The sequence below is a fragment of the Atta colombica genome, unplaced genomic scaffold, assembly GCF_001594045.1.
Source record: "Atta colombica isolate Treedump-2 unplaced genomic scaffold, Acol1.0 scaffold321, whole genome shotgun sequence".
Lineage (NCBI taxonomy): Eukaryota > Metazoa > Arthropoda > Insecta > Hymenoptera > Formicidae > Atta > Atta colombica.
This window is the reverse complement of record NW_017259428.1, coordinates 122706-140826: the sequence shown is the minus strand read 5'-3', so window position 1 is coordinate 140826 and position 18121 is coordinate 122706. Positions and strand designations below refer to the sequence as shown.

General features: G+C 27.5%; 1 protein-coding gene across 9 annotated transcripts in view; it reads right to left on the bottom strand.

Moving 5' to 3' along the window:
• LOC108690454 (NAD kinase-like) overlaps positions 1–18121 on the bottom strand; it is a 28966-nt gene that overhangs the window by 4301 nt on the left and 6544 nt on the right. For 3 of the 9 annotated variants that reach the window (XM_018197755.1, XM_018197757.1, XM_018197759.1), the window contains 2 exons: positions 9245–9328; positions 862–991 (listed from right to left, as the gene is read on the bottom strand). In XM_018197755.1, the coding sequence (XP_018053244.1) occupies positions 862–991; positions 9245–9328 (214 nt within the window). Of the gene's footprint in view, positions 1–861; positions 992–4121; positions 4158–9244; positions 9329–10581; positions 10740–12275; positions 12540–16407; positions 17508–18121 lie in introns of those variants that run through there. The other 6 variants (XM_018197752.1, XM_018197753.1, XM_018197756.1 and 3 more) reach the window with 5 other exon arrangements.

The following is an 18121-nucleotide window of genomic DNA, read 5'->3' as shown; positions in this document are numbered from 1 at the left end:
ACACAACATATATATATATATGTATATATATAATAAAATTTTGGCATTATATCTTATCTACCCAGAATAAATACAAAATACGTGCAAAATTATTAGGTGAGGGTAAGAATATATTATTTACAGCATTTACGGAATCATTCGTCACTGATTATACGCAGCAGACAACTCTGACGCGTCACAATTAATCTATACGAATAAAAAAAAATCTTAAAAAAACGAATGTTTACTTTACAATAAATGTTCGCTTTTTATCTAGGATATCTAAGAGACTCCGTACAATAAAAGAAACAGGGAACAGAGAATAAGAATTTCAACCTATCAAAAATCATGTATCGTGGAATACAGTTTCATAGATTGAAATTCTTATTCTCTGTTCTCTGATCTTTTTATTCCGCGGAGCCCCTAAATCTCAAGTTTTTTAGAAAAAAAAATATTCAAACATTAAGAATATATGCTACTTACTTTTGTTATATACTATACATGTATGTATAAACTAATTACTTTAATGACTACTTTACATCGTACAGATAATTATAATATATATCATATCAGATTATATTTTTTTATATTTTTTTAATATGTACTAGATGTAAGAATTAGTAAATACAACTATACTATATAATATGAAATTAATATTAAGAATACGTGACGAAAGTATGAATTGGAGAGAGAGAGAGAGAGAGAGAGAGAGAGAGAGAGAAATTATGGTAGTTTTTCATGCAAATAAAGTGAATTAATTTTTATAATAACTTTTATAATAAATGTGCTGTTGACAATTTGTGAGCCCGTTAATCAACCTTTCGAGATAGGCATATCGAAATCGCAATCTTCGATATTTTAAATGATCGTATTAATATTTACCTCTATCAACCATGTGACCAACTGGATAAACGGTAATAGAACTGACGAATCACGGACTTTCTTAATAACCAAAACAGAGAGAGGTGGTTTGTACCACGTCAACCTCTGAGAGGCCGGGTCTTGAATAGTCCTGAAATAAGCAAGCAAAACTATTATGATTCTATCATTACATTTTTTTTTCTCTGCTAATTTATGATAATTATCAACTGAACTATTATTTCACATTTCTTATATCAATATTATGTTTCATAGAGTATTTTATAAAAACAAATTTTTCATAGATCGAGGTTCAAATAAGATTGAATTATATTTTACGCAGCATGGGTCAGAAGAACAAATTTTACATTCTTAATGGTCTATATTACGTATCTATATTACTATTAATTCTATAATAGGTCGTTTAATTATTCGCTAGCTGTCATTGTACTATACAAACATTGAGAAACAATCGAAGTAAAGAGACAAAGGCAACTGATGAAATATAAAAAAGTGTTAATGTCCCAATGAATTTCATTTACTGTTTATGAGCATTAAATATGTTATTACATTACATTGAGTTTGTGCATAATCTATAAAAAGATTAGATATATAGTTTTTGCATCCATATCAAATAATAAAAATTTGTAAAATTGAATGTAGTAAACAATGATTGATTAAAAGACAATGCAGTGAAATAAAAAAATTGGGAAACTATATTTTTTCTTCAAATATTTGTGAAAATTTGAAATCAAACATAAATGGAAATTTCAAGTGACATTTAAAATATTTAAAATTGCAAATTATTAATGTCCACAGATATCATAATTTTTTTATATGATAACTGATTAGAAATAAACAACTTATTTGTCAATGAAAAATAAATAAATCTATAGTAATTTGTTTGATGATGTCAAATATAATGCGACGATTTTATTGTGAGTATTATGCGTTAACTAATTATAAAGACTAATAATTTCCTGTAGATTTCAGAGCTTAAATAAACTTCCGTAAATTAGAGAGAATAAAAATAAACTGAGTTTAGTTCTAATAATATGGTGTGTACAAACTTTATCATGAAAACTGCGATGTCAATAAACAAAGAGATAGCTTAATACAAAAATCAAGGAGTATATTAATAATATAAAATTAGAATCGTCATAATTATTCAGAATATACAATTTTAGAATTTAATCATTTTTTTAGTTAAAAGAATGTTAAAATATTGGACTCCGAATCTAATTACAATAAAAGATTGATCTCTGCTACATGTAAAAGAAAATGAAAATTAATGGTAAAACGAAATGAAATTAATTCCTTAGAAAATATTCAATTTTTTAACGATTCTTATTATTATTTACTTGTTGTGTTCCTTAACAATTGTTAAAAATTGACTTACTCTCTTATAATAATTTGTTGACATATGGTTATATGACAGTTCATTTAATGAATTTCATTTGTCTATCAATATTTTTATCAGCATGAAACTTTGTCAAAATCTTATCAGACATTATATTAATTTTTTATACACTGTCTTCTCGTTTACATTTAAATTAAGTGTTTTCACACATTATTTTTTTTGATAATTTAATAATGCAATTTTATTTCTTTTTCAAAAAATAAGGACATCATTGATATCATCTACATTATTATTACTGACATACGATCTAATTTTTTATCATTTACTATAGGATTTCTTGCGAGATAGCATAATTAAGTTTATAACAAATTATTTTTTGTACATTATATTATTAGATTAACCTAATAATATATAATTTTCCGAATTGTTCGAAAAATTCGTTTCAAATCTTCTTATATGTAAGTTCCGCTTTGTTTAATGATCTTAGTTCATGTCTTAGATAACTGCATGAAACCCTTTCAAAACTTGTCTCAAAGGAAATTTTTCAAAGAGAAAAATAGGCAGTTATATGTAATTCATTGAATAAAGCGAAATATATTTGCAGGAATTTGATGGGAAAGTGATTTATAATAAGTCACTTATAACATCATTATTTTTTTCAAAAAAATTGTTACTTTTTTCTATAATAATAACAGCATTATATTTTTATAATAAAGATATATAATAATTAAGAAATTTATCTGTTACTTTTATCGTGACCTTAATCCATCATTATCTTTATTTACATTTCGTATTATTTGTAATTGACTAGAAATATTTTATTTAAACAAAAATTTTTTAACATTGAAATATATTTTGTATTTCTTATATCTTATTCTTAGATTAGATTCTGATAGTCACTTTCTGTATATGTAATAATTAATTTAATTTTTAAATATAATAATTTTAATTTTTTAATATAGATGTAGTTTCATAATGCTAATATTTATTATCATATACTGCCTATATGTATAAATATAGCTAAAGATAACTGTTGCGAGTATAGTTAAAACGTTTCGTTCATTATATTTGACAATTTATGTCAATAAAATGTTTCAATGTATTTAATTATTAATTCGTTAATTTGACTTTTCTTAATTATGTTCTAATACCAATAATTTTCGTTTTTTTTCAATTCAAATTAACTCGCATGTGTTTTTTGTACACCAAGTACATTCGAGTTGCTTTTTTAATTTTTCCCGAATATTCGGTTAGTATACTATATGTAATTACAATTTAATTATCAATGTTGATATGTCGTTCCAATTCTAAATATTTGTCAGATAATCTTAAAATATATTTTTGCGTCAGAGTCAAGTAGGGAATCAATAACTTGTCCGATTGCCAAACTTCACGAACTTGATTGAAATAAAGTGGACTATAAAATTTGATCATGTTACTAATGTTTAATGGATAATTTTTAAATATTTTCTAGAAAAAAGCAGAGAAAGAAAAAATAGAGCACATTGTTAAAAATTAAAGAATTAAATTTTCAATTTCATAAGTTAAATAACATTTGAAAGATTAAAAATATGACTCCAATTAATTATATAATAATAATTTGTGACATTATGTATAATTTGATGCAAGTTAATTAAAAAAAAAATGAGTAAAGCTTACAGCGAGTTCACCATATTAACAAAAATTTCAGAATAATTAGGACAATTCATGTTTAAACACACTTAACACTAGTAATATGTATATAAGACTTTCTCTTCTTCATAAAAAAAAACTTCAATTTATGTTCACTGGGCACTTTATCACTGTATTAACAAAAAGCGATCCTTTGAAACTATTAATCAATGTTTAAGGAAGTACGATCTTGTCACGAGAAACGGTCAACTACCATCTGAACATCTAAAAAATCGTGCGGCAATCTACCTACCTTGATGTTCCAACCATGATGCGGTACTGACCACTGGTTGACGAACGCGCGCTTACTAACTCAAGTAAAAGATAGACATTTAAACGGAAACGTCGCGCACGCGCTTACTCGTCGCATGCAGGCGCGGGAAATCACGCAGTCAGCATCTGATTTATTGTATATACAAAACGTGTTTTTTGAGCTCAGAAGATTATCATATTCATGATGAAACGTCCATTATTAACTTTTTCCAAAATTTTGATATGCAGATATTTATTACACGAAATAAATCAGAGTTATGAACATATAAATATGAAATCTTTATATATACATATATTGTATACATACGTACACACATATAGAGTTACATATAGACTTTTGTTCCACAATAAAATTATGTGCATTTAAAAATAATATTTTTTAAGTAATTATTCAAATTAATTTTAGTCAGGGTTGTAGCATAAAATAATACAAGAATAAAGTACATAGGCTTCGTTCAAGAAACGGGTTATCATGTTATTACGTCGTTTTATATTTATTTTATAACTAGTAAATGATAAAGATAAATGAGAGAGAGAGAGAGAGAGAGAGAGAGAGAGAGAGAGAGAGAGAGAGAATAAAAGAGAAACACTTTCCGAACGTAATCTAATGTATGCTATTTTTATATTATTTTGCTACAATCCTGATTAAATTTATTTTGTTAATAATCATCTAAAAAATATATTAATTATCTTAGAAATTATCTTAGAAAAAGTACTAAGATAGATATAATTTTAACATAAGAGTTAACTAATAGACAAAAACAAATAATTACGTTTAAAATGCTCTCTCAGTATATATAGTGTCACGCTTAGTCATCATTCCTTGCAAAAAGAAACGCAAATGAGTTTCGTCGGTCATTTCTAGTGTGTTCGACATTTATTACATGAATGCGATTAACATCTTGATATGATTGTTTGCTAATGAAGATTAAGCCTTTTCTACTAAGAAAAGCGAACATCAACCTAATGAAGCGTTATATACGTAGATTTTTTTTTCTTATACGCTCATATGTTTTGGGAGTTAATAATACTATTATTTTTAATCAATAATTAACTGTGATAATGATCTACGGATATTGCAAATCTGAGCGATGATATGATGTGAAATATTCTTTTTATAACTTAACTTTTTTGTTATGGTCTGCTACGAAATGCATTATATGACGTGGCTGTATGAGCCGCACATGTACTCAAAGCGATTACGCTAAATACAATAGCCTAATATATTATTATTTTCCATGATAAGAAAAAAGTGTCGAACATAGATAAATAAATTTTTCAAGTGTTCCAATGTCAGTACACTGCTAAATTTAAAATGTCTGAATTTGAATTGATTTTTAATCAATAAGTTCGATGAGAATTCACAATATTAAAACATTAATAAAGAAACCGATAAATATAAGTATAGCGTTGTAATTATTGCACAAATAGACACAAAACAGCTAGTTGAGTAAGTAAAAAAATATATCATGAAGGTGTATTATTTACGATAATACATTTCGTCTCTTCTTTGGAGTCAGTTTATAATGGTTCAATTTGAATTATATTCTGTTAAAATATTGTCATATCTGGACCCAGATGTGAAAGATCTTTGTTAGAACATCAAGAAAATATATGATTAAAAAGTTTGTTAATGAATGTTAATGAATACATGTTCCATTGTAAGAAAAATTTAGAAAGCTAAGAAAGGTATTCTTTCATATAAACCAAGATTAGAGACTATTCTACTCATCTCCAGATAAACAATTTAAGACATTTTCGGCGCATAGTATATAAACATTAGTAGTATTACTCTCTCACTGTGTAAACGGAAGTTCATTTGTATCTAAGTGCGATTTTTGTATGCGATTTTTAAAATTAATGAATATTTTGAAAATAAATGAGTATGGTCGCACCGTTTGCTCCTAAAAAAAACTTGTGGGATGGAAGAAGGTGCTCGTAAAATCCTAACAATGGGCGTTATTTTCTTATTAAACAGTGGGCAGATCCAAAATCGAGCGCGAACACAAATAATTCTTGTTTACACGCAACGCATGTTTATCATACAACTAAGGAAATGATCTTTTTCGTGTTTCTTGACTATTTTTATAATAAAATACGTATATGTAACAAAAAATTATTCAGTTTTATTTTAAAATAAATATAAATAATGGCAAATTGTTCTGTAGAAGAGATGTTACGATTTTTTCGTTCTCTGAAATTGTTATTCTGTATTTTTTTATGAAAGTGTATGAGCTTATAGATTTCAAATAAAAAATTAATTTTTTAAGTGTCAATTTTTTTATACGAATGTATATTTTTATAAATTTCAAAATTATAATTTCATGTCTCGAACTTGTAATTAAAAAAAATTTGTTGACATATATTTTTTTATTAAACTTTATGAACTTTATGAACTTTAGAAATTCGCGCACTAATATCTGTGCTGTGTATATACTCTTATTGTCCATGTATTGTATTGTATTTTTTAATTTTGAAAGTTCGATTAATATTAATATTAATAATATTTTTATTTTATGAACTTTATTTTCAATTTTTAATTATTAGATTTCATTGATATGATCAAAAGTTACAAATTTTTTAACATACTATCATTTGTGTTTACATATTTGCAAAAATAAAATATTTTTTAAATTACTTAATCCATTAAAAAAATATACTAATTATATTAATTATTATTTTAAATATATTAATTATTATTTTTTAGTGTTGATTACTCAATTTTTGTAAGGGAGGTTAACGCTTTACTAAAAGTATCTTATTCGAAAATACATATAAATGTTTAATTTTTTAAAATATATTACTTGGAAACGCTCAAAGATGTTTAGTTTTAAAAAGTATTTTAATTGAAAATGACACCAAAAGCTGTTTTACTTAAATAATATTTAATATCTAAACGTTTTTTGCATTTAGATGAAAACGGCAGAAGCTGTTTTATTTTAGATAATGTTTAATTCCTATGAAAAGCAAATAATTTTATTTCATTACATTTGCTGATTTTACTGGCCACAATACATACAGATGTACTTCGAATCTTTTTTTACAAGAAAATCTTTCAACTCGACGCAATGATTTAAATCAGTAGCGCGAAAAAAGTCCAAAATATAAAGAATTTAATTTGAGTATTTTGAACGTATATTTACATTATTATAAACATTCCAAAATATTAAAAACTATAAATTTTCGTCAATAATTCGTTAATATAATAAAAAGAAATTGACAAGCTTCAAAGAATAAATTCAAGAATTATAATGCTGTGAGAGCTAAACACAGTGTTTATCATTTAACTTGGTAATTATAATGAGAATACGCTGAGAATACAATTTATTATAACTACAACACAAGACACGGCTGTCGCACAATTCGATTTTTAAAGTTCAGTTTATAATTGTATGACTTATCAATTTTTAATTGTATTATATTGAATGTTATTGCGATTAAAAAGGATCCACAATAGGATCGAAACGTTTATTGTTATACTAATTGAACATTATATAATTGAATAAATTCTTTCCATGCAGTGGAAAGTATTTGGTTTACACTTAGTATTTGGCGATAACATTAATTTACAATGGCGTATATAGTAAGATAGTTTTGTTTATTCGACCATTAACACATCGTAGTTTTGATTACATGTTGTTAATCGTTACTATTTACATAAGATTGTTGTTATTTATTTTGACCGGAACTCTCAATTAGATAAATTTCTTAATAGGTTTTTATATTTAGTGCTAAATTTAATATTGATTGCAATTGTAGTCATAGATGAATAATTTAATGTTTATAACATTAAACTTTTCAAAATTCGATAAAAAATTGCAAATATTTGCAGATGTTGAATTTAAGTTAAGTCTCATTATTTTGGATTGAGGAATTTGTTGTGCTGTAAATGCGTACATGTTCGGCTTACAAAGTTATTATGATTTTTTTAGGAGTACAGGAAACCGGAATTAGTTGTTACATTTATGTATGCTATATTATTTTATTTATTATAATTATTACTATATTATTTTATTATTATTTATTATTAATAATCGTTCTATTACAAATTATTTATATTATTGTTTAATATTGCCGTTATTATTTATCAAATATATACAGGATGTCCGGTATGTTTTGATAAAGCGCTCGTGCGTGGATAGAGCGAACTAAACTGATTGTGAATCGAAAATTGTGTGTCTTTTACCATTTTGCAATTTTCGCAATAGTTATAACAAGATATTAATTAGTAAAAATTACCGAATATTGGTTTTCAATATTTTTTATTCAAATATTATTAACTTTATAGAAAAATAGAAAAAGATAAAAAATTGCTTATTTTCTTTTCATAGAGTTTGAAGAATTTTTTCAGAATTTTTATTAACTTTTTAATACTGCATTTTCTTATTGACAATTATTTTTATCGACATGAGAATATATGATATCTAAAAAATTCTGAAAAAATTCTCAAAACTTTAGAAGAAAATAAATAATTTTTGTCAAAATTATTGAAAAATTCAGCGATTTTTAATAATTAGTATCTTGTTAAATATTACGAAAATTGCAAAATAGTAAGAGCTTTTTGATGTAGTTTAGTCTACCGTTCTATCTACACACGAGCGCTTTGTCAAAACTTACCGAACATTTTGTACATATGTTATGTGATTATATGCAATAATTAATAGTTAATTTTTGTTATGTGTTCTGAGAGAGATAAGTTCTAAAATTAACAATAAATGATAATAGTGATAACATGAAATTTGTAATTTTTTTCGAAATCGCTGCAAACTGCGATCAAACTATTTGCGACACCATCTCCCATGTTTTTATATACTAAAACTTTCTAACGTTTTAAATATAATATCTTATGTTATGTTTTAAAATATTTCGCACATAGAAGTTGCTTTACGCGTGACTAAAGTTACCCGTAGTAATGAAAAGGTAAGTGATACTAATATCTAATAGGAGCATCGAGGAGCTATCGAGGATTTTAATGCGATTTTAATGCATTAAATTATGTGTATGAATAAAATAATTACTTAAAGAGAAAGAATAGAAATATTCTACGTAATAATTAATTATGTCTTTCAATGTCTCCAACAAAATATTGTATGAGTTACTTACATAACCGTTACAGAAGTTTTCATGATACCCCCACATCGCCCGAAGTGTTGAACGGGACTGGGTGCGTTTAGACTTCTCGTTCTTCTGTAAAATAAAAAGAAAACAAATGTTAAGCATAAAAAAAAAATCATCAGATACGTCGAATGATCTTGCCAATTTTGGACAGAGATATCACAAAAAAGTATGAGTGTATTCAACTCAAGACTCTGACCTTCGAAGCGAACTTCTCCTGATCTTCTCCATTCCTTTCTCCGTTAGTCATTTTTTAAAGGAAAACGAGGCGAAAAGATCAATTTATTATTTCTTCGTATCAAAATCTTTCTTTATTAACATATTTATTTTTTAAAATGTAAAATAAATATTTTGATTAAGAATGAATAAGCACCAAAATAAATATATAAAAAATTTATATCATTTTAAAATTGAAATTTATTATAGCGTGTCACAATTTATATATAGAAACGGTTATTTTATTATCATATATTAAATATATGTTAATCATAAAAATAAATTTGAAATGTAGTCAGCTGCGCATGCTGTAATTATGCTAAGTCAAGACAATAACTAGTCTGAACTGGTTATTTATTGATAAAAGTAATTATAATGCATAAAGTAATTGTAATTATAATGCATTAGTGTATTAGCTTTTTAACATTAGTAGATTTGAATTTTTTCGCTACAGCAATTTATGTCATTTTTTTTTTATGAATTAAGAATCATGCAATGCTCTTATTATATGTAGAAAAATGTATTTCATAATAACACGCTCAAGTTCGCTAGTTTTATGTTCTACGTTTCTTCACGACGTAATCAAGTAAAAGTGAACCATATGATTTATGGAATGATAAACATACTGCTATGTTTGCTTTGATGCATGATGATGCAGTTTGACATTTGACAGATAATTACAAAATTAGTAGAATTGTTAAAAAAATACTTTTGTTGATATTATCAATCTGCTCATGACTATTTTTAATCTTTTCATTGGTATGTACAAGGAAATATATATATATAGCTATAAAGTAATATACAGACATAAATACAAAAATAAAAAAAAACATACAGCACACTGCGCTCAATGCATGAACATATTTTAGCATGTATGCATGCTTATCAACTATCGTGTGATTCTAGCTTAAAATAACTCCGCCAGAGTCATAACTTTATACATATACGTGTACACACATGCAGATATTTTTTTAACTTACAATTAAATATTTTTTACAGACAACCAGTCAGCGTCCAATGTCTGCTATCAGTGAGTTTTGAAAATTACTGATCGTAACATTTAGAATATACTTTTTTATGATAAGAGGAAATTATCGAGGAAGATCTACCTGAGGATGCGATTTTGTAGATTATTGTCCATCGACGGGACATTTGACTGGCCAACAACATCATAAACGAAGTCATATTGTCCACTGATTTCATTAACATTTGATAGAGACATATCGATCAAATCTTGCAGATAATAAAAAAATTAGCACAAATTAAGTTAAACTTTTTGCAGCACTGTATGCACAAAATACTTCAAGATATTTGTGATAAAATGGTAAATTAACATTAATTTAACTAATAGTTATCGCGATAGGAATATATAAAATAAATAAATATATATAAAAAAATAAAATTTAACGTTAAAAATTCGATTAATGTTGATAAGATACTAAGAAGTATCATGACCAAACGACGAATTATGATGAACGTCTTTCTTTATGAATCATAACAGTATCACATGTATACGCGTAATAAAATAGTCAAGATCTCGTAGCAAAGTTGTGCCAAAACAATTTATATTTAGATTCGCGTATGATTAGTAGGAAGAAATCATGGTTACTAAAATTAACATCATCCAACTTCACATTTTAAATCGGAATTGCTCTATCGCTAACTAAAATTTGTATGTATAAAACGTCTGTATAAAAATAAATCATTATATTTTTAATTATTTATTTCGTTATTTTCCTTCGGAGTGCCATTTTATACCGTTTCGTTATGTATCCACTATATAATATGTTTGTGAAAAATATCACATAAAAATAAATATATAAATTTTTTAAATCAAAATATCAAATATTAAGATATAATGGAATGCAACAAATGTACGTATCTGCATTAATAAAAAATTAAAGTTACGTAAAACAAATCTTAATATGACTACATTGTTATAAGATGTCAAAAAAGCAATATCCAATTAAAAGAAAACCGTTTTATTATTTTTAATTTCTATTTCTATCAAAACGTAAATCAATGTATTATTGTGATTGAATTGTTTAGTTTTAAAGTAAATAACATTATTAACATATAAATTTAATAAATAATAAACTAATTTGAGTCCAATTTAATTTCTTGAATTAAATTATTTTAATCAAATTAACGGTTTATTGAGTATAGTGGCAATCTATAGAAATGATTAAAAATAACTTAAATTGAATATAACCTGACATTATGAATTTTTATTCCGATGATATTGAAAAGCTAAGATATTTAATATTTAATTGTCTTCCATTCTATTAAAAAACATTTTTTTATCTGTATTAAATTTTATTAGAACATTATATAATTTCCGATTAAATACGACTTTTACGAACGCGATCGCACTATTGGATTTATAACTTTCCCGATCAAATCATTTTATTCGCTTGTTATCGGATTCATAAATCCTAGGACTCGATTTCGTTTCGAGATGACGGCATTATAACGTCCTTCGTTTGTTGAAAGGCCTTCGAAATCATTCTCAATAACAAGCTTTCATTTTTCCAAAGATATTATTTGAGATAAGATTGCAATGAGAAATTGTTTTTATATTGCTGTTTTATTACGTGTTAAGTAAAAATTTACGTGACTTATGATATTAATGAAAATATTAGTTTTTAAAAAAAATTCTAAATTCAGGCTGTAATGATTAAATAAAAAAAATGGAACAAACAAACTTATTTGAGCCAAGATGCAAATTTTAAAATATTAGTATTTTTATTAAAAACATTGCGGTAAAATAGTAGACTTTTTTTAATTAGCGCGTCGGGCTCACCTCAAAGGGAAAAATTTACACATAAAAAGTCTTTCTCGAATAAGTTGCGCGAGCTTTGAACTTCAGTCGAAACACAATTTTTGGACTATGATCTGTTTTTTTGTATTCAACAGCTCGATATAGACATTGCGATTGCGCACAAGATAAATTGTTTTCGCTTCCAGTATTGCTATTTTAACATTTCTAATTCCACTTCACCATTAAAACTAATAAGAGCGCCAATCTTGCGCACGCGTATCTATCAAAATGTTACACAACTATAAAAGGTTAAATATTTTTAAGTGTTTATCTTCGCGTACGTTTTTCGTAATAACTTTAATCACGATAATTCACATAACAGCGACTGAGTTGCGAGATGGCTGCGCGCGGAATGACGCGTCTGGATAGAAAAGTAGCTTGCAATTATTATCTTGGCGATCGGTAATGACTCGTTCCACAATTCGCATCGATGTTGCAGATAGTAACCTGATAACATGTGTTAACGAAACAACGTTGCAAACGTTATGATAATTTTGACTGAATCTATTAGACGAAATATATTGCGCTGACGTCTGTAATCGAGGATATTTTCAGATTGCTGTACTTTTTCGAATGTATTTATTTTTTAAATTAGGAATACATTTGCTGATGTAACAGCACTTTCTTCAAGATTTTGCACAATTACAGCGAATGTTATTTATATAAACGTTACTTCTGCATAAAATAGTCTTTTTCTTTTATAGAAAAATAAAGAATAATTTGTACTTATATATGTTTATAAATATCTATGTACGTTCTTATATAAAAATTCTTTTTATCCAGATTAATCGAATAAATATAAACAGAATATTCCTTACAATATTCGTAGAGCATAAAAATTTGTACGATATTGTAGAACATTGTACAAAATATTCTACGTATGTTCATAGAATATTTATAATTTTGCTATTCGAATATTGTATGAACACGAATATTTTTTTAACAACGTTTTTAGTACATTCTTAGAATAACAAATATTTGTAATAAATATTTATAGAACATTCATCGAATGTTCATGTACTATCAAGATATATTAAGTTTTAAGATTTGAGATTAGTTTTATTCAAGGAAATGTTAGTTTCTTTCACTTTTTGATTTTACTTAGTAAATCGAAAGTGAAAAAACTCTTGATCAGTTGAGGAAATTTGTACGCTCTCTTTCTAAATGATAAGATTTCTTGTGTAAAAACCGATTGTATTACGATGAACATAGTGAAGTGCTAAATATCATCATATTTATTAAATTCGAGTAATATTGTTGCAACACAGCTGCGATCGATCGCATTTGGATTAAGAACGTAACATCTGTAATGATGAGATTTGCCACCGATCTGCCATCGAATCAAGACATATATATCTTCATAAGATGTGATCCGTTCCAGATGACACGTGAGCTGTTTGGACCCAATCAACAAAGAGAAAACAGTGAGAATAGTTTTGTAATCGATTGCGTCGAATGCGAATTTCTGAAATTCCGACTGACGGCACAACGGAGGCGCCATGGATGCGAGCCATACAGGAGCTCATCGAGCAAAAGCCGGATCGAATGGAATGTGCGGTGAAAGGTGAACGCGTTCTCGTTCTCGAAGAAAGGAATAACAAGAAGTGCTCCCGCAGCATTCAAGCGCTGATGCTACACGTGCACACTCGTAGAGATTTCGCAATTTCCAAAAATCTAGAAGGTTATCCTTCATATTTGACACATCGAGAAATAATCGTGTTTTATATTCGAAGTGGATGAAGACAAGTTTTCGTATGATTTTGCTAAAATATTATAAGAGAGTTATATTAATGATGTAGAAATCATTATTTTTTATTTATAGGCAATACCTCAACTCGGCTTCATCCATGTGTGCTGTTTTTACAATCGGTCTACGTTAAATTTCTTGACAAACAGGTGGGAGAAATAACGTTTGTAATAATTAGAATAACGCGAATCAGCTGTGATTAAAGCACATGTCGGCAATGACACACCACGAGGAACTAACTCTCCAAGCAATGTCTCTTAGGTGAACACGCCGACGTCGAGACGCCCAGCGAATAGTACGACATACGCAAGCGCGAGAACGCCAATCAATTCTAAACATGCAACCTTGTTTGTTTCAGTTCTAATTTCAATCGTATTTTTTTCCTTCGAAACATCCTACCGGCTTTCCGATCGATCGAGCTGGACAAATTTGATCGAGTATCTCAACTAGATAACACTTGACTTTCTTTCACTTTTTCATTTATGAAAAACGTCAAAAAATTTTGAAAAGAATCTTAAATGTACAATAATTAAATAACTTTTTGTAAATTTACAATAATTAAATAATTTTTGCATCAATAAAATTTTAAATATTTAAAAATTGTATTATTAGCTATTCTCTCTCTCTCTCTCTCTCTCTCTCTCTCTCTCTCTCTCTCTCTTAATGAATAGATATTTAATGTATATAAATATTTAATTTATTGATATTCTTCATCGATTTAATATATTTTTACCTAAAAATTCAACTAAAATTTGCGATTAAATTAAACGAATTAAATTAAATTATTTACGTATAGTGTTGTAATATCTGTGTTCAAACGATAATATCATAATACAGCAAAAGAGTTGAGCAAGCTATTACATACTGAGTCTTATGTTACATGCGAGATAGAGTCAAATTACGTGATCTCACTTTTATAAAGTGAAATAATCTGATTTTATATTAGTAAAATTGCTTGCTCGTACTTGGCGCGATGTTCATATGAAATAATATCGAATTAACGATAATATATTTAGAAATCGATCTATTATCTGTGCACATTTTTCGCAATATTAATTGAGTATCACATAATGAAATAAAAAATTCATTTTTTTATTAATGATAAAAAGACAATAAGAATCTCTTGGTATTGCAAATTGAGAAGTGTCCTGAAAGCTAGGTATCCTAGTCATTAGATTGCAATTGAATTACATATTTATAACTTCGTTTAATTAAACTCTAAACAATATTAAAGTCCGGATTAGAATTATTTAATCAATTAAAAAAATTAACCATTATTTCTGAGTACGAAGAACAAAAAGAAATTACTTTTGTAATCTAAAATATTAAAAATATATACATCACACAATTCAAGATAGAATTACCAAAAATATGAAAATTTATTTCATAGATTATTCATAAATTCTATTATTAAATCTGAATATTTATATAAAATTTGAGCATATCGTATAGATTTAAATATTATTTAATTTTTCTGTTTGCCTTGATCTTTATTCTGTAAATTCGTTATATAATACTTATTTGCAAATTTGATGAAACTGTCGTAAATTAAATCATATTTTTTATATATACTTATTATTAAAAGTATAATACATATTTGTACAATATTTTATTTAGATCCACTTTATTCATTTAAAAATATTGTTTACTTAAAATTGCTACAAAACATTAGTTATTGCGCTACATAAGCTATTATAAGCTAAATTATTTATTGTTTTGTTTTAGTTTGTTATAGTTGATTTCAAATATTTACGACAATGATTTTTTGCTTGATATTGTCAAAACATCCGACGATGCTAATTTGTTTTGTAATCGAAATTACTAACGTGTTAATATCATCGTTCGCATTTCGCTTGCTGAAATGCAACTTGGTTATTTTCGAAACAGGGAATAATGTGCTTTCAGCGATACAGCGGTCAGTTACGTTTAAAGATTTTGTTTTCTGCTGGAAACCGCTAATTGATAAAGCCTCATCGTCTTATCTGTTTGTCATGGAAAGTACACACAGAACGAAATTTTGTTGAAATATTAAAAAATTTACCTAGAAACAATTCTGAAAATAATCTTGTTAGACCAACAATATAATTATGAAAATTAAAACATGAAAAACAATGCAAAATATTTGTATATATTCTAACCAACAGTTCGAACATAATTATCTTACATAATTATTTTGATAGTCTGACAAAATTATTTTCAAATCTGTATTCAGCTAAATTTTTAGATACTGCAGCAAAATTATTCTTTTCGTGCAGGATTGGCAGGAAATCATTAGAAAGGATGGGTTTTATAGTTTATTCAAAAGCTCATCACCGTTTCCTTTCTATAATTTCTTGGAAGATTCGAGTAACGTCTTTTTTTACTCACGGCCAAGTACCGGATCGTCTCCGCCTGCGCGTCTCTGGTTCTCCGTTACGATTCTCTAGCAAAAGTCTTCCTGCGCTATCATTTTCGTTTCCAGCAATGGCGCCCTTACATTCAGCTAGGCATCTCCAATTGAGCAATTCGCTCACACTTCGTCTGCGCGGTTTTTCCTTCACCATTTCCATCATCCGAAACTCCTTTAGTTTTGTCACGTTTTACTTCTTGCGCTTCTTGTCGATTAAGATTGTCCAATTTTACTTTCACACCACCGCATGCTCCAAGTTATAATCAAATGCTTTTGCATTATTCCCTTTGTCTAATAAATATCCAGAAACCAGCATTGGCAACTCCCTTCCAACAGTGTCGCTGCATGAACGTTGCGATTAGCATTGATTTTAAATAACGATCTCACATCCTCCCATCGCGTGTCACTTTCGAATACAAATTACACGCTTTCCTTTTTTCGCAATAATAATCGCTCTTAGCATTTGAGGATCATCTTTCAGGATGGATGGACTTGTGGTTCGCGCATACGGCGAGAAAACCAGCCTGATCAATCAACCGTAGTAATTCTTGGTAACGTACGCAGTATCGTCTTTACTTCACTTATTGTATAACACATGCAAATATGTTATATTCAAGGACATAACTACTTGTGATTCTGATCATACTTCGTGCACATTGTATATACATGGACTTTAGTAATGATTGTTTTAGGTTTTATATTAGAATTAGTAAGTCGCCTTGAACTTTGGTCTTATTGAATCTTTGGTCTCACCGAAAGACTTTCGAAAGAATGTCTCACAGGCTTCGTTCTTGTTTCGCATTAACGTGTATTTGCGACCTACTTCCTTGCACAACCACAGGAAATTTCACTTGCCGATGGACGAGGTAGCCGATAATGAGTCCCTGTTCGCGTCACGTTCAACTTTTTATCTTATCTGGTTAGTATCAGATGCACTGGTTAAACTTTCAATTTATAAAATTTATTCGCGATTATTCTGCAAAACTTAATGTAGTGTCTAATGTAATGCTTGTAGATATACATCTATAAATGTAATAATCTTCGTGGATGTTTAGATATTTTTTTTAGCAATACTATTTTAAAAAATATTTCATATATATTTTTTTTTAAAACGATTGACGGCACTACATTGTCAAAATCTTGTTTCACGAAGATTGCTGACTTCGACTATGATTACGTTTCACCACTAATATATCTTTATTTAAACAAAATATACGAATACACATTTATACTAATTTTGAGATTAATTTCTCTTTGATAATTCGTAGAAGAAACATCATATCGAAGAGAAAAGTGGTCTAATATTACTCGTTAATGGGAACGATGAAACGAGGTCTCAAAGTTGGCATACACAACGCGCAACAACTACGATCGACGACCGCTGAAGGTTTACTGAGAAGCGATTTTACCGGCTGTAGCCGGCCGAGAGACAGTTAAGGCTTTCTAACTCGCGTTTCTTTCCCCACCATCATATGCCCTCGTTATCGTCATGCTCGTAACATAGAAAAATTTACGAAAGGGTCGGGAGTTCGAATGATTTGATAATTCAACATTCAATATGAAATTGATTGAAGATCAGAACGTATATCTTTGTGAGTATTAAACATTTTGTTATTTTTATTATCTTTTATTAATCTTCATTATTTAAAAAATTAAAATTGTTAGATAGGTTTTTTATAATTAGTCGTTTTG